The following is an 18,508-nucleotide window of genomic DNA, read 5'->3' on the forward strand; positions in this document are numbered from 1 at the left end:
CACACACACACATACTCAGAAACAGAAACAGACACACACACAATTTTGGTCTTAGCCGAAGAGATATTATGGCCTCGAGACCATTCTGGTCTTCTCATTCAAGGCAGGCACAACAATCAGGAAATCAGAATCGCTTTTAGGCACCCAACATCTGCTTAACAATGCAGGTGTGTTTGATCATTAAATGTGTAATATTCACAAGCTGTATAATATGAATGTATGTCACATTAAGCAACTTTAATACAGGACAGTTGTAATGAGGCTAAGATTAGAACTGGATCTGTACTAAGTTATAATACACTGCTGTTGTTGGATGTTCCAGGTTATTGTATAAGTTACAAGTGATGTTTTCTTTGAATATAATGTAAAGAACACAATTTTAGCTGTAAACCTGGTACCTCAATGTGACTTAAGGGATTTATGAAAATAAAGAAGATAGATAGGTTAAGAAAATCTATCAAAAAAGCAGATTAAATGTGTGTCAGAAATATTTTTACCTGTGTAGGACCCAGCTGTCTGTGTATCTCAAAATGTTTGACAGGGTTAGAGATGTTTTTTGCCTGGGAAGCGTGTTTCCTGACACCAGACTCTAGTTATGACTCTGAGCTGAAGTGCAGCTCTGACAGGAAGTGGAGTCCTCAATGGAAAGGGTGGTAAGTTAATGCAACCTGCTGTGGTTTCCAAGCCCCCTCACCTCACGTACCCACCTACACTCTAACGCCTTGTGTCCCGGAACACTGAGTCTAGGGATGTCTGTTCAAAGGCCCTGACTGCATATTGGGTTACGTTTGTTACGTTGGGTTAAGTTTCTGTTTTTACAAGGGTGACGTCTTCTCTTCAGAGCTTCAACGTAACTCTAGTTTTCTCTGGCATGTCCCATGCAGTAAAGATTTGAGTGGCTTAGATATGAGTTAGATATGAGTGCAGAGCACTTATCTAACCAACCAACCCTAATATCACTCCTCATATTGTTATTTTGTGAACAATCTAAAAGTGACATCTAAGTAGGCTACAGATAATTTGTGATTTGTCTTTACAGCAATGATTATGGTTTTAAAATTATTCAGATTTTACTCTCTATCTTGTGGAAACACTTGTGCATTGTGTCTTAGTACTTAGCAATGGCACTTAGTCAGCTCACAGTGTGTAGGCCTATCCAGTGTTGTTGCACTGAACAAGGGCTGACAATCCATTTGACCTTTGATGCAAACAGTCAACAATCCACTAAATAAAATGGCAAAGACATGCTTATGTCCAACATACATACTGGGAAGTAATTTCTGTAGGTTTTGAGGATCTAAGTTTGTCGTGATCGGCGCACACTATATTTGAGCCTATGGACACCTGTATTTCACTAGTCATTTGCCAATAGTCTTAAGCAATGCTTTGGAAAGAAGAAAAGATCCTGAAAATAAATGCCTTGCTCAACAGTCATGTCTATATTTAACCTGCAAATATTGTAATGTAGCCTAATGTAAGGTTACTTTGTTTCTATTGTTAAAGTTAGTTCCATGTTTGTAGATACTCTAGAACGTAAGCCTTCTATGAATGCTAACAGGCTACTTAGCTCGCAGATTTATTGATGAATTACTCTACTGTAGGTAAGACATTATGGCTTTATTGGGCCTAAGCAAAGATGCAATGTAGGCTATGGCATTGAAAAGAAACAGAACTTCAGAAATAAGAACAGAGGCAAAGCTTTCTCGTTTTGTTTGGTATTTGATGGATAGTGATAGTGTGGATAGTGTGTGTTCTTAATATAGTCCTACAAAGACAGCAACAGCAAGTCTGTCACTATGCTGTCCTGCATCTGTCGCAGATGGCAGCATGGCTATTGCAGAGTTGAGTTACCCACTCCCGTCCCAACACACACCGACACGCAAGCAAGCATTTCCAAGCAACCCAAAACAATACACTCGGCTTCTTGTTAATGTTCCATGTTCATGATTTGAAATGGATATACTAGGAAACCAGTGAGGGCAGCTCTCCTCTCCGACCTCAGCCAACCAGCGGAGGGCATGTGCGACTAAGCTCTTCCTACTATCAGCAGCATGCTTGTCAGCACTCTCTCGTGACATCACCAAGTTGTCAGCAGACTACGACGAACAGCTGGCCAAGCGAACTGAGCATGACACTTGAATAGTTGGAATTGTAGGCGTAGGCAAAAACAATACACGACTTTCATTTTGCGATTTCTTCCAGCGCCATTGAATTGAAGAGTCCATCTGATGGATTATTCTGCGCCCAAAAGGTGGGTGATATCCTGCTTCAGGGATACAACAACGTCGCTCGATTTAAACTGTCCGCGCAGTCTTGTGCTGCTGCTATATAGCCGATGTTGGCACAACTGATCAAGTACCTCCTCCAACTGATGGCAAACATAGAAGCGTTACCACGTGCCTATGGCTAATCATGTCTACAGTCTGATTTGCACACGATAACGGGTGTGCACGTAAACATTATTGTGCGAATCCACCAGAGAAAATTGTTACACTCTGCTCGGATTTGTCAGCATCCGCTTTTGTGTTTTGTTTCAGGGGTCCCACCCCCTCATTGGTTCGCAATACTCGCGGCTAACAAAGGTTGCATCTGCAGCCAACTCCTCATTTAAATTAATCTCCTGGATTATTCCATAGTAATTTCTCAAATGCAGTTTAGAATAAACATCTAACAATCATCAAACATCCACTTAATTGGGATAAAAAGTAATTTGTCGACGCATGATTACCGGAATTTGTAAATATCCAAAACTGATGAATACAGCTTGTTCATCTATAGGTTAAAAGTTCATGCATTAAATTCTACTGCATACTTTGTTTTAAATCAATGTATTAAAGGAGCCTAAAACGCTTACAGAGGATCCTCAATTCCGCTGAACTGTCTTTGCAGGGCAAGTGCCTTCAATCCACCTGTTCATTATGCCAGTTAAAAGCCCAGCCCACCCAGACTTTAACATGTGTTTTATATTAGGCTATTCATGTTAGGATCATCACACTGTAGCCTACTTGTTTTGCTAATGCATGGTATTTGTTTATTAAACACTGTTTTGTGATAAACAATTGAGTTGACTAATTGCCAATTTTGATGGCCACACACCACATATGGACCTGTTTTGTTTTAAATCTGTGCACTCAATTCATCTTCAGATATTGTCATATTTAAATTGTCACGTGACACATGATAAATTAGTTTATTCACTTTATGGTACAAAACCCTATAAAATGTTCCTTTAGCCACAGTCTTTAGAGAAAACAACACAATTTTCATTATTCACAGTGATGTTGGTCATTCATATTTCATGTCAAATCATGTCTGACGATTCCAACTTTTTGAGGCCCCTCTGTCTGCTGTGGTAGGGCTGTAGAGGACTCTGTGTGCACAGACGTTAGGCATGGCCAAATAAATTGCTTCTGAAAAACCGTGCATGTTTGCAGATCATCTGTTACGGTATTTTGATGTGAAAGGGGTGGTCGAGAATGTCTTGAGAAGCATGTCTGTTTGTTGCGTGAAGAAATGGCAGCCTCGTCCGTGTGTGAGTGGCAGGAACTACACCACAAATTGCTATGGTCTCGTCGTCTTATAACACAAGGAATCTCTGCGGTCTGTCACTTTTTGAGAGAATAAACAATGAACCCTGTGAACCAATTCTCTTAACTGTGAACAGGCGATCTTGGTCCTGCTGCCAGTGGTGCTCCATCCCATAGGATCTCCTACAACAACCACTCACTGCCAAGTGTCCCACACTATGCCCCTTTTTTATACTGGGTTGAGACACTGAGGCATTAGATAAGGCAGGTATTGTTTGATCTTTTTCTGAATCTCCACTCTGAATCACACCTTTGGATGATCCATTAGGGCAGAACTAGAAAACAACCGCAGCCAGACACATCCCTCAGTCTGGAAATCCAAAAACATTGTCTTCCGACTGTGAGAAACACGTTTGTGTTTGTTTATTTATTTATTTATTTATTTTCCTACCCAGACGTTGTTTGTGTCGCTGTAGACACCACCCACAGAGTTAGATCGAGTAGACACAGCTATAAATCTGGGCCATTTCTCCTCGGTGCATTACCCCACGACAGATGTTAATATATCAGTGTCATTTGTTGTTTTTTGAAGAGGCCTCCCAAGTCAAAATAGTTGGCTTCTTTACCCTGGGGGAGAAATTGGCATTCTTTGTCCTATTTGGGTAGCGGCATTCTGCTTTGCTCTCCTCAGAGACCAGACAGAAGCCCTGATTTATTTTCATCCACCCGCTTATCAAAAAAACATTAAAATGGTTGCACAGTAAACTGGGATGCTGTATTGCATTTTTGAAGTAAAAGCTGTTGTTGGTCCTGAACACATAAAAGCTCATCACAAGTAGGCTTGTGACTTTTTAGAAGCAGCTTGTATTTTTCATCTCAAAACCTTGCTTAATTTGAACCTCTGCCACAAAATGCATTGATATCAAATTAAAATTCTTTCATTCTAGCTAGTTGCAATATTTTTGACCTCTCATTGAAAGCTATCAGTTTACCAGTTGCACTTTACAGACTTGATATCACTGGATTTGCAAGGTTGATGTAATTATGCTGTCATTGACCAATAAACTAAAGTCTATAAGCTTGACATACAGCAGTATGTTCAGCCGTCATCCGAGTAGCCAATCATTGATTACGTTTGATTGCTATGATTAAATTCTATGTGTTCCCAGAATTTGTGGCATCCTTCACCATTCAACACACAGGAAATGTGTTTTAGATGCTTTCAGTCTGTATCACAATTTGATGATTTAGCACATAGCTTGAAACACCACTACAAAATGTTTTATTTACTAAAAGGCTCCTTAGTTGTGGCCCTGTAGGTCTGCTCCTCCATTGCTGAAGGACATGCTGCTTGTTTATGTTGGGTTTGCTGAGGGATGCCCATGTGCCCATGTGCTCTTTTCCTTCTCCCACCACAGCAAGCTGAAGAAGCTCAGTGAAGACAGCCTCACCAAGCAGCCAGAGGACGTTTTTGACATGCTGGAGAAGCTTGGGGAGGGGTGAGAACCACGTTTCTTTTTTCTTCTTTAAACCATTCGTTTGTTCACTCGCCCGCGCTTGCACGCTGGCTGTCTCTCTCCCTCCCTCTCTCTCTCTCTCTCTCTGCTGCTGCTCCCCTCTTTCTTCTGGTGTGTGTGGGCATCTCTCGGCATCTGATGGTGGGTGCGGCTCCTCGCTCTGTTTAGTGTAACGTCAGTCAGAGGAGGCCGCCTGACTACAGGGGCACAGCAGTAAAAATGTGAACAGGGCATCTCTCTCTCTCTCTCTCTCTCTCTCTCTCTCTCTCTCTCTCACTCACTCCCTCTCTCTCTGCCTCTCCATGGTCTTTGTCTCTGGCACCCTTTCTGTACTTCTATTTCCTTCTTAGATATGTTTTTAACCCATTTGTGTTTTTGATCTGAATTGAACGTGACAAATCATGTTGTCTAATTAACTAACATAGGTTTCTGTGTTTTTACTTCATTGTTGTATTTTTTTGGCTACAGTAGTCTACTGTCAAGAAAGTAATTGACTGTATTATACTAATGTTAACAATGAAGGGAATGTTTAAATGTGTTTTCTCCTTGTACTCAATCATAGCTCTTTTGACTTCTTCATAGCCATGACACTCCCATTGTCATAGTGTAGTTTTCTGTAACAAATGTTTCAGATCAATTTTAATTGTGTTTCACATTAATCACCAGTGACAAACTGAGCAAAGCAATCTGTAATCATCCGTCATAGACTGTCACAAACCTCTTCCACTCTAGCTGACAGTCTCAGACCTCCTCCACTGCTCCAGTCTTGGCCCTTCCCCAGAGCAGAGAGGCAGGCAACAGGCTCTGATTACCCACTAGCTCCATTGTTCCGTACCTGGGGACCTGGAGAGCTACCTTTCTTTCTTTTTTTTAACATTAATTGTGAATCAGTAGCCTGCGTAGCTTCCTGCCGCAATCAACATCACGGGCAAACCACAGAAACTGATCCCAAGCCTGTGCCGTGCCTTGGGGTATATAAGGTAATATTTACCACCACCGCCACTCCGTTGCTCCCCACACATGCACCCTCCCCCCATGAGCCAGGGTGAGGTGGTGCATTCCAGTTTGATGGCGTGTATGGGTTGATGGGGTGGGTTTAGTGTGTGTGTGTGTGTGTGTGTGTGTGTGGCGTGTGTGTGTGTGTGTGTGTGTGTGTGTGTGTGTGTGTGTGTGTGTGTGTGTGTGTGTGTGTGTGTGTGTGTGTGTGTAGGGTGGGGAGGGGGTTGTGATCTCTTCCCCATCTGCGTGCGCCCATGCTGCGCTCTACCGCCCTCTGTTCTGCTGCCATCTGTTTAACAGCGCCCAGCGCCTTTTTCCTCTGCGTGACCGCCGGGCGCCCGCGCTCCCTGCCACGCCATTGCCGGTGCTCTCGTGCACCGGAGGCGCGTAAAAAAGCCTGAGACTAAAGTGCCATGATATTGTACTCCTCTAGCCCATAAAACCCACAGTTAACGCAGCTCAACCCGCGCGCCAGACTCCCATTCGCTGCACGGACGCCTCGGGGCCTTCCTCCCCCGGGGGCCCTGGAGAGGGGGGGCCTCAGGCGTCAGGTCTCTTTGACATGCCATGTCCAGTCCCTCTGCAGGCCCCGGGTCACACTCTCCAGATGAGAATAAGGAAGAGGGGGGACATACAAATATACAGACATAGAGGTAGATAAACATGGACACACACGATGTGTGTGTGTGTGCGCGCGTGTGCATGTGTTTGTAATGTGTATGTGTGTGTGTGTGTTTGTAATGTGTGTGTGTGTATGTGTGTTTTGTGTGTGTGTGTGTGTGTGTGTGTGTGTGTGTGTGTGTGTGTGTGCGCGTGCGCCTCTGCTCAGGTCCTATGGGAGTGTTTATAAAGCCATCCACAAGGAGTCGGGGCAGGTGGTGGCCATAAAACAGGTGCCCGTGGAATCCGACCTGCAGGAAATCATCAAAGAAATATCAATCATGCAGCAGTGTGACAGGTACCGCACGCAGCTCGTAACCCCCGCCCTCCTGTTGCTCTCTGTGTGCAATCACGCAAACACTTCATACATCTCTGCCTCTCCATACTGACACCACTTAAGCCTCGAACTCCACTAGTAGAGCCAGGTGTTAGCAACCCCATTGTCATGGATTTGATTTGATTTGTTGAGTGCACACACACAGAACAAAATGAATGTCTTGTACGGTTGACTTTGACTAAAAATATCTGCCAAATAAATGCATGTGCATTGAACATAATCATTTCTGTTATGAATATTTGCTGAGATGTACTTTTTAAGTTGCAGTCCCACATGTTGTTATATCTGGTTGTAGCCCCTATGTGGTGAACTACTATGGCAGTTACTTCAAGAACACAGACCTGTGGATCGTGATGGAGTACTGTGGAGCAGGCTCTGTGTCAGACCTTATCAGAGCGCGGAGCAAGACAGTAAGTCAGCACCGTTTTCTAGAGATCAGTGTCAGCTTTTTCATTTGATTGATGTTTAGTAGTTTCTCAAATGTCTCATTCATATGACATTTGTCTCATTCACTGCATTGCTCTGTAACATTTATTATAGGCCTGTATTGTGTTCATTGCTCAGTCCAGCAGCAACGGTTTTTCCACATTTAGTGTTTTTCTGTCCTGTTTTCCATCATGTTTTTGTGACTTATGCTTTTGACAGTGCAAATGTACCCTTAGAGGTGTTGTTTCAAAAGCATCTGTAGTGGGGTTTTGTAGGGCTTTTGTAGCTTCGTGTCCGAGGGATGCCTCAGCTCTGGCTGACCGGAGAGATGATGAGGAGTGAGGAGCGAACGCGTGAGACTGTCCAGCTGCGAGTTCACACACATGCGACCCAGCACTCGCTCGGCGCACACTCGTGGAGAGCCCTGCATTTTAAAATGAACAAAAAAAAAGACAGAGAGAGAGAGAGAGAGAGAAAGAGAAAAAAAACAGCAGGGTCTCACAGGAAGTGCTATTTCTCCTCGTGACCCCAGTCCTCACTTCCTCCCTGGCTGCGATATTGGCAGAGAGGGCTCTATGAAACTGTCCCAAACCCGTCTCTGCCTCGTAAAGCCCGCTCCGCTCAGCACAGTCTCTGGACCGTTATGAAAGCAGGGAGGGAGGGCAGTGTGTGTGTGTGTGTGTGTGAGTGCGGGAGGTTGGGGGGTGGGGGGAGTTGGTTCAATCATTCATAACGAAATGTTTTTTGAGGATTGAAGCAATCACACAGCTAGGAGAAAACATTTGCAGAACAGATTCCCTCTGGATAGGGGTGAGGGCATTCTCCAGATTTGGGTTTGGCCCAGGGTGAGTCGTGTTTTTTTTTCTTCCTCAGGACTGGATGTGATCAGAGAAGTTGAGTTCTCTTCCTTACCATTATCCATACTTCTACCTCTACCTCTACCTCTACCTCTACCTCTACCTCTACTCCTACCCCTACCTCTACCTCTACCTCTACCTCTACTCCTACCCCTACCTCTACCTCTACCTCTACCTCTACCGTTACACCCCCCACTCCACATGCCTTTTGGTGGCTCTGCAAAAGCAGCTTAGTGTTACCTGCTACTCTCCAACATCTTCCTGTCCAGGCCCACCTCCACCTGTGAGCACAGTGGCCTTGTGACTGAAAGAGAACAGCAGACTTCTCATCGTGTGTGTGTGTGTGTGTGTGTGTGTGTGTGTGTGTGTGCGCACTGGTAAACCTTTCCCTCTCCAAGGCACCTGTTGGCCCCCGCTCCCCCCTCCGGTCTCCACGCTGCAGTGTAGTTAATAGGCTGATGAGAGACATAAACAGAGTAACAGCGCAGCGACGGGGGCATAAATTCGCTCAGGCACAGAATGTCCCGGGCACTCTGTCAGAGGTGACGTTTTTAAAGGCCCCCGACGCTCCGCTCCACTCCTCCAGTCCTCCCCCTCCCCCCTCCCAAATCCCCCCTGCACCTCGCAGGCCTGGTGCGCTACTGCTACCTGAGCAGGGATGTAGCCCCCGCTGGACCCAGAGCTGCTAATCCTAATGAGAGCCAGAGAGAGGCTACTGTTGCAGGAGGGGAGCTGTGTGGGGTGAAGCTGCAGCATGGCCGCAGTGGGCCCCTCTGCCCTGAGTAAGATAACGGCTGCTCACCTCAGAGTGAACACTACACCACAACCACAAGGCACACTAACGCAGTTAGATGTGACTGTTACTAGAACGAAATCCTTTTTTCTGATATTGGGCTGATTGAGTATTGTAGCGCAAAATTGAGGTGGTTGTCACACATCCTTCAAAAGAAGTGTTGAATGATATAAGGCATTGTGTTTTTCCTCTTATAGCTACTCAAAATATGTAAATACAGTATGCAAGCTGTATTTAAGTTTACGTGTTGAACTACCTGTTGATGCTGCAACGTATCTGTCACCAAAATGAACTATTAATAAAATTAACTTAAATAATAAAACTAAAGACACTTTCAGTAAACAATCTTTTCAGCACAGATGGTTGTGCTAAATGGGGTATTCCGCACACAGAACGTGCCTTGGAAAAAATCTACCTCTACCTCAGTGCCTGCCATAGCCTCAGCTGGACTTGCATATTGCCAGAGAATTAATTATTGCACCTGCAAGACTAATTTTGCCCATGTTTGTTAGCTTCAAAGTGTTTTTGTTGAGTCTTTCATTAGGGTCAGGGTTTTCCGAGTTGTCTCAGCGCGCAGCCCTGACGATGACGAGAGAGAGGCGCATGAAATGCACGCGGCCCCATCGAATGTCGGACTCGACGTTTTGTTTTTGTTTTGAGTTCAATGTTTCCACTTCCAATAAAAAAGCGGAGGGCGCAGTGAGTCAGAGCAGCCATTTCTCAGCGCTTACTACTGTTACATATTTATTACCCCGCGTTTGGATGGCAGGATTAAGCACGGTCCGGCTGGCTCCGCCGGTCCACTATGGGGCCAGCAGGTGACACACTGTGGGAGAAAACTCTCCGGGTTCCTCCCTGGCTCCGTCGTTCTCGCTGGGGCAGTTGGAGAGGCGGGGTGGGGGGTGGTGGTGGTGGTGGTGGTTGTATGTGTGTGGGGTATGACTGCACTTATCTTCCGTTTACATTGTGGATGTATACATGAAAGAATTGGGCTCAGATGAAGCCCTATGACATTCCCTTTTTTTTCATAACCAAAACACACCCAGTAATCCTTGTGTGATTGAGCACAATTTCTTCCATTTCTTCCCCTCACTTCCCCGTATTCTCTCTCACTCTCTCGCTCTCTCTCTTTTTTTTGTCTCTTTTTTTTCTTGGTTCTTTCGTTTCATGGTGTGCCAGAGTCAGGAGAGCTGTGCAGAGGAGCGCAGCAAGCAGGAAATGGTTTTCCACTCCTAAACACGAGAACAGAGCCTGACACTGTTGGAGGGAGAGACCTTGAATTATGAAATTCTTCTCTGGTTGGTTCCGCCGAGTCTCCCCTCTCCGCGTTGCACTCTTCCCTACAGGATGTGCTGAGCGGAGTCTGTCCTGCTGCCTTACAGCCGTATTGTCCAGTCTATCACATACTACAATGACCGTGAACTTCACTTGGAAGCTTGGGGCTAAAAATATCTTCCGTTTGTGGCAGGCCTCCAGGCTTGTTTTTCCTTCAGTCGTTTTTTTTTCTCTCCCTTTCAAGTCTTTGAACGTTTATAAATGGACTCCTGTGATTTTTGATGGCCCAGTCCAGCAGGCCTGTGAGTTAATGGAATATGCAGAGCCATGTTTCTTCACTGTTATTTAGTGTCTGTAGATGGCCGTGTGTGAACATGTTCTCACTCGCACTCTCACACATCAACATCCATGTTCTCATGAATACTCATATTAACTTGTATTCATATCCAAACGCTTGAGTTCTACACATAAACACACGTACACACACACACACACACACGCACGCATGCATGCACATACACATACTCAAAACACATACAGACATATGTACATATAAACAATATACACATGACATGCCCACTTTTTAAACTTGGTCACACATGCACATTATGGAACACACACACGCACACACACAGTCTCACAGCTGTCCACTGAGAAGTTCTCTCTTTGGAGATATAACATTCTCCTTCATCAGTCATTCGTAATAACTTCCTTTCCAGCTGAGTTTGTCAGGTTCCTACTTGTATTTATAGGACACTTGTACTCAGCTCGCTGCCAGGGAAAAAATCGGACTTGCTTGAGTCACAAGCAATAATGTGCTTCTGAATACACTATTTACAGTCAACGCGCAGACAGGAAATATTGTTTTATAAACGTCTACTTAGTTTTGCAAACGTATTTGTGCTTTTAATAGGGTTTTAAGCTGTTTACGACATTCGGGTGAGAGCAAAATTATTGGTCATGGGAGTGCCTTGGGCGGCTGTAGATGTTGGCACGCGGGAAGGGCCGTTGCCAGAGTGGACCCTGGGAGGTCCAAATGACCTGTTTTACACCAACACCAGCGTGTTCTCATAAAAACAGGAGGGAAGTGGAGTCACGGCTGGAGCGTTTGTTCGAGGGGCGATGGAAAAGTTCTGCATGCTGCACCGTTACTGTAGCGCACACAGCGTTTTACAGGGGTGGAAATCTCTGATAAGTAGCCGAATAGATGACGGGCACCAGAGCGCAGGTAAAGAGCAGCTCGCTGCAGGAGGAAAACACTGGGTGTTCCCTCTCTCCCTTCTTCCCTCTCTTTCTCTCTCTCTCTCTCCCTCTGTCTTTCTCTCTCTCTCTCTCTCTCTCTCTCTCTCTCTCTCTCTCTCATTCACTCCCTCTGCATAGTGCTAGTCCTTAAGAGGCGACTTCCAGGCCTGTATACCGTTGAGATGGAGGAAAAGGTGGTCCTGCCAGGGTGCCAAGGGCAGATTTTCTGTGTCTTGATGTCGGTTGGCGATTTCACAGATTTACCATTAGGTTGACGTACTGTAGACGTCAAGAAGATGGATGTCGGAGCTTGTGCCAGGATACGGCTTTATTCAACTCAAAGAGCCCCTAAGGTCACCTCTGCAGAACATAAACCCGGGGAAAGTATTTTCCTGGATGTACCAAGCATTTATTAAACACCTTGGAAGGGCCCTGGAGTTGATGCGGCTCTACCGCATCCAACTTTAATACTTTTCGGAGATTTACTTTTAGATGTATTTATGTCAAGCCGCAAAATTGAGATGAAGTTTGAAGGTTCCAATTCAATATAGATGTGAAGCTGGAAGTCAGCAGGTTATGCGCTGGTCATTTTGAGGGAGCCAGACTGTGCATTTTTCAAAAACGGTGTCATAGCCCCACTCAGTATCTATCTCTTCTCTCATGCTGGGACTAGGGGATTGGATGGGATCTTTTTTCAGAAGAAGCCATTTTTTTGGCAATATGGTTTTGATTTGATGGTACAAGCGAGAGTAGCTTATAAATGGAGGGGGAGGTATTGATTTCACATGTGGACGAGTGGACTCCTCGCCGGGAGAGAGAGAGAGACGGTTGCTCCGAGAGGCCAGGCCCCGCACGCCCGGGATGTGCCGGCACTCTCCGCCGTGCTGAGCCCCAGGACCGCTCCGTACCGCGGGTTGGGGAGCCGTTAAAACCGGTCGTAAAAGTTCCACATCCACAATTATTCGGACTTCAAGATTTATAAATCTCTCCTAATGCTGTGGTGGATGTGTTTCTGGTCGAAACGGCGAAAATTGATTGCTTGCCCCCTCAGTAACTGCACACTTGATGATTATAAATGAACTCATAAATAAGAGGCAGCGGACTTTTACAGATTCTGGCACAGTAGACCTGGTAGTTCTGCCTGACCTAGACGGGTCAATGCTAAACAGATTTTAAGCATGGGCCGCTTTCTGGTGTGAAGGATACTCAAAGAGAGTTACCTTTTTAAAACGCCTACCTATTGTCTGCCGATGCACAGATGCCATGCGTCTTGCGCTGCAGAGGACGTCAGCGTGACTAACGCCGTACTGCTTGTCGATGCCGCCACTGCGAGAGCGTATTAGGAGTGGTTTATGTTGCACAGTGTGGGTGAAGTCTGCCCGGAGAACTGGAAATGTTTACTGTCCGCACGGCTAATTTGTGTGTTTTTATTTGCGTTGGTGCATCTGCGCTGGGTGGGAGTGACCACAGGGAGGAAGCGGGGCCCGGCGCTGAAGTAGTGCGGTGCACTAATAAGCTCCAGCACCAGCACAGCACAGCAGCTGGGCACCATCCATAGGCTTACAAGGCCTCTGTTTGTTTGGGTTTACTGACTTTCAATGGTAAAGAGACTCGCTTACACTGTTCTTTACTCACAACAGGGCCGTTAAAGATGGCACAAAAGTCAGAAATCACTATGCCTCAGGTAGGTATCCTTAGGCAAGACTTGATTCTTAGTAAAGACTCTTTAAAGAATCCTAGATAGCACCTTGTTGAGTTCTTCTAAGAACTTGACCAGGTATTCATTGAACTGCTGTGTTCTCGTAAGTATAAGTCACGGAACTCTGTGAGGATCTGGATAGGACCCATGACTGTAGATCACACTTCCTTATTCCATCATCAACTGGCGTCTTTCAAGATGCCATTAACCACTGTGTTTACACTTAGAGGCCAGTGACTTCACTCTCCTGGTCACCTGGTGAAGCTGGATGGAGTATGTGTGACGATAGTGTGTGGGTGTGTTTGTGTGTGTGTGCGCGCGCGCGTGTGTGTGTGTGTGTGTGTGTGTGTGTTTGTGCCCATGCGTCACTGCATGATGTAAGATTCATGTTGGTTGAGCTCAATTGCCACAATGTTGTGGAAAATAGCCATGACATTTCAGAGCAGATGTTCCTCCAGTTGTTTATTCCAGATATTTATGCCATTAAGTCAGATAGGGTGCATAGATACTCATATCCGCTCTCCTTGCATTGTCCAGTAATTAGTTTGGTCATTCCACATATCTTTCCCATCCCACATCAACAAAGTCAACCTCCTCTCTTTTCCACCTTGTATGCTTCTTGCTCTTCATCTCAATCTTCTCTCCTTTTCTGTTTTCCTCCGTGTCTTTGTCCCCCCCCCCCTCCTTCTCTGGATAGAAGCACACTCATGCTCTCACTTGCTCGCTCGTGAAGCCAACATACGCCATGCCGGTGACCCCGATCAGGGGTCAGACTGCAGCACGGTCACCTGGGGGCGCGTGGATGGGCGCCGGGGGAGCCCCAAAAAGCCCGAAGACCAGGAGCCCTCACGCATGTGTGCGCCGGCCCTTTAACGAGTGATGTCACCAAGTTGTAAAAAGATACGGTTCTCGGCGGTGCCTTCTCTTTGTTTCTGTTTTGAGAAAATAAACAAGGCTAAGTGCGCTGGGAAGGGCCGAGGGGTGGGGGTGCGGTGCGGTGCGGTGTGCTGCGATTCGGTGGAGCCGGGGGTGGGGTGGGGTGGGGCGGGGTGGTCTGGGGCGGTGGAGAAAGGGATGCTGGGATTGCTGAGCGGAGCCACGGCCCAAGTGGACTGTGGGGATCAGTAACAATCCAGGTGCTGCTCCACTCAGGCCCCAGACACTGCTGGCTAGGGCTGTGTGTGTGTGTGTGTGTGTGTGTAACATTCTACTTTGGGTGTGTTTATGAGTGTAGTGTATGTACATACATGCATTCATATACAGTCCAGATTTTTGGTATCAGTGTACATGATATTGTATAAACATGTACATTTATACCTGTGCACATAGAGTGTGTGTGTGTGTGTGTGTGTGTGTGTGTGTGTGTGTGTGTGTGTGTGTGTGTGTGTGTGTGTGTGTGAGGGAGAATGAGCAAGGGAAAAAGGGAGCAAGTGCTGTAAATCTCCAGCCTGTGTGTTTAGAGCCTCCATCGAAACGAAAACAGTGAGTGTTAGTGATCCGTGGGGACCGCGCGCGGCTTAACATGTGTGTGTGTGTGTGTGTGTCTGCTGTGGCCTGGGAAAACCAGAGTGACTGAATCATCTGGCCTCCACTGGATGTGCGCTCTGAATGACCCCTTCTTCTTCTGCCCCATCCCCCTCTCCCTACTGCATTCTTTTCTCCTCAATGGACTGGACTTTTAGTTATTCTATTATCTCTTTAATTCAGTTCTCTCCACACATGTCCAGGGTTCAGTCTAGGTGACACGATATTAAACATACTTAGATATGTGTAAACATACCGTTAAATCTGTATTATATCCGTACGGCGTACGCTCATAGTTATATACATACATACAGCACGTACATAATGTGTGTGTCAGTCTAACAAAAACGCTTATACGTATGTAGATTCTCTGTTCTGAGGTGCGTCTGCGTGTGCTGGCAGAGTAGCAGTGTTCGCTGTCTGATGTCTGCGCGCTCTGAGCTGCGGGAGACCAGAAGTTGTGGTCTGGCCCGTAGGCGGTAAGGCCGGTCCATCCAGGGCTGCGGGTCAGTGGCCATCTCCAGTGAGCCCCAGTGGGCACCTAACAGAGCCCAGCATTTTCCACAGAAGTAGCACTCATCTGGAGAGGCCTCGGGTCTCTCCTCCTCCTCCTCCTCCTCCTCCTCCTCCTCCTCACCTCCCCTCCTCTCCTCCCGGTCCGAGCCGGTTCCCCCTGGCCGGGACTTTTATTGGCGTTTCATGGGGCCCCACAGAACTTGGCCGGGGCCCGGCTCTCTCCGGCACTTTTCCCACTAATGAAGTGCACATTCTGCTGCCGGAGCGCTTGGCTGCGCTGGGCTCGGCGCGGTGCGTCGTGGTGCGGCCGGTTTGGCCCGGTCCCTGCCTGCGCCGCCGCATATAGGCCTTAATGGGAATCCCCCCTCTTTCCCCCGCCACTGCCACTCGCCACTGACTCACGTCCTGGACCCGGCCCGTTTCTCAAGCTCTCACCGGGCAGGCCGACAGACCGACGCAACCGACCGACAGCCTGACCCAAAGGTTTCACACGACCAAGCTGAGTTGTACATTATGGATGAAGGGGTTTTTTGTTTTTTTTGGGGGGGGGTGTTGGCCTGAAATCTTGTGAATTTGTTAAATGTAGTCCATGAGTATGTTATTTGTTGAAATCAACGTGTATTTATTTGACAGGGTTGTGATTACTGAAACATGAGCTTTACAGTTTAACAGAAGCACGTAGTAACCCGTCACTGTGTAATAAAATGGCTTGTTTTTTTGCTCATTGTTGTTGTTGAATGATATAGCCCATTGGTAAAGACATCATGCATGTCCAAAATGCAAAAAACAGTGCTGCCTGTTTGTTTCACTCACACAGCAGGATATAACACAGTAACCAAATGTGTGTGTGCCTGCACCCATTTGTATGTGTGTCTGTGTGTGTGTGTGTCTACAGATGCATTTATGTGCAAAGCACAACCCACAGACCGCTGTTCTAAGCCCAGTGAAGATTCACCATGAATGATACTTTGGAACAGTTAAATCACAGGAGAATCTTTTTCTCTCTCTCTCTCTCTCTCTCTCTCTCTCTCTCTATTTGTCTTGCACAGCTCAGTGAGGATGAGATAGCCACAATCCTCAAATCAACCCTGAAAGGCCTGGAGTATCTGCATTTTATGAGGAAGATCCACAGGGACATTAAAGCTGGGAATATTCTCCTCAACACCGAAGGTCATGCGAAACTGGCCGACTTTGGAGTGGCTGGGCAGTTGACGGTGAGTTGGACATTTCTGCTGGTGCTAGCGTCTGACCTGGACTAATGTTCAGGAAAGCACAATCCACAGCTCAAAAAAAAACCCACAGGTTGTGTGTGTGGCCTCACACACTCCTGAGGCTCGATAAAGACTGCTCCCCAACCCCTTTACATATTCCTGTTAAATTATTGAAAGGCGCAGCCATTCAGGATGCATTCAGCCTACGCCAACACACTGAGCTGAAATGTGTGTGTTGGCAGGGGGAAATTGTAAATAGGCGTCTGTTCTTATCTTTCCTATCCATTATGCTATGCAGGCGAAGGGAATCTACCGGCGGCTTGATTAGGGAAAACTGTAAACAACTGACCTCAAGAGGCAGAAACTTGGAAGACTTAGCGCCTTAGGTCTAGGAGTGATCCGTGACTTTGGTTGTTGTTAGGCAGCCTTCCCACCCCTCCGAGGTAGAAGTCAGGGCACACACACACACACACACACACACACACAAAATCACACACACACACACACACACACACACACACACACACACACACACACACACACACACACACACACACATACACACATTCACAACACTGCTGCTAAGCTGTTTTGGCTAATTCTGCTACTGTTAAATACACTTTATTGCTATTTGTTGAAGCCCTTCTGAACTCACCATATGTTTCACTCGTTATGTAAGGCCTTTGGGAGACACTTAATTTGATTGTGCAGATTGTTCTACTTGTGGTACTTTTGACACTGCAAAAGACTTTTGTTGAGCAAAGAAGCCTTAAGTCTCACTGTACAAATCTCACTAGCTTTCATTTGGGCAGACAGCACCTCATGGCTCCAATGGCACAAATAGTAAGCGTTTATTTCTTCCAATATGCAGGTAAAGTCACCACACCTTACTGACCTGACTAATTAGCATATAGCATCTTAGCTTTGTATTAGCAAAAACTGGGTAAAAAAGACAGACATTCGTATTGCCTCATTTGCTTGTAAAAACACTATATCATGCAATGTGTCATCAAATAAAGACAGCCAGTGCCTTTATAGAGGAGAGTGAGTCTTTTTAATGTCTGTCAAATCTCTCAAATCCAAGTTAGGTTTGACTTGAAATTGCATGTGAGAAGTGTACACTGCTCTCTCCTGGGCTCCCTGCTGTGCTGTCACAGTGAGAGAAGGGGCTTGGGTTGCTAAACTCTTCTGCAGTGTTTAGAAGTTGGCAGTGATCTCTTCTCATTACATCTCTACAGCTGCCTCGCTTTCCTACAGCATGTCTGTAAATCACAGCGTAATCGACTCTGAGTACAACCGGGTTTTGGCATGTAAACATGCACATACACACACACACACACACTCACTCACTCTTTCTCTCAGTCACTCTCTCCCTCTCTTTTTCTCTCCAGCTCACTCACACACACACACACACACACACACACAAACAAACAAACAAACAAACATATACACACACACACACACACACACACACAGGACCTGTGTAACAATCAGTGGCTGAAGTGTAGGTGCCCTGAGCAACAGGCCTCGCCCAGAACAGCTTTACTTAGCCCTAGCGGCTCTGCAGGGTCAGAACAGCTTTACTTAGCCCTAGCGGCTCTGCAGGGTCAGAACAGCTTTACTTAGCCCTAGCGGCTCTGCAGGGTCAGAACAGCTTTACTTAGCCCTAGCGGCTCTGCAGGGTCAGAACAGCTTTACTTAGCCCTAGCGGCTCTGCAGGGTCAGAACAGCTTTACTTAGCCCCGGCTCTGCAGGGTCAGAACAGCTTTGCGCCAGCCCTAAGCGGCTCTGCAGGGTCAGAACAGCTTTACTTAGCCCTAGCGGCTCTGCAGGGTGGTCCACCATCCGTTTCTCCGTCGGTTTGTTCGTTCCGCGTTTTCGTCGATTCTTTTTCGCCGGGCCGCACCGCATAAGCTCCCCATTAT

General features: G+C 46.4%; 1 protein-coding gene across 3 annotated transcripts in view; it reads left to right on the forward strand.

Moving 5' to 3' along the window:
• Window positions 1-1,619: 1,619 nt before the first annotated feature.
• LOC125305362 (serine/threonine-protein kinase 3-like) overlaps window positions 1,620-18,508 on the forward strand; it is an 84,917-nt gene continuing 68,028 nt past the window's right edge. For 2 of the 3 annotated variants that reach the window (XM_048260042.1, XM_048260043.1), the window contains exons 1-5: window positions 1,620-2,251; window positions 4,946-5,026; window positions 6,873-7,001; window positions 7,336-7,450; window positions 16,422-16,586. In XM_048260042.1, coding sequence (XP_048115999.1) covers window positions 2,229-2,251; window positions 4,946-5,026; window positions 6,873-7,001; window positions 7,336-7,450; window positions 16,422-16,586 — 513 coding nt within the window. In that variant the 5' untranslated portion in view covers window positions 1,620-2,228. Of the gene's footprint in view, window positions 2,252-4,945; window positions 5,027-6,484; window positions 6,697-6,872; window positions 7,002-7,335; window positions 7,451-16,421; window positions 16,587-18,508 lie in introns of those variants that run through there. The other variant, XM_048260044.1, reaches the window with a different exon arrangement.

Source organism: Alosa alosa, chromosome 13 (assembly GCF_017589495.1).
Source record: "Alosa alosa isolate M-15738 ecotype Scorff River chromosome 13, AALO_Geno_1.1, whole genome shotgun sequence".
In the NCBI taxonomy this organism is placed as follows: Eukaryota; Metazoa; Chordata; class Actinopteri; order Clupeiformes; family Clupeidae; genus Alosa; species Alosa alosa.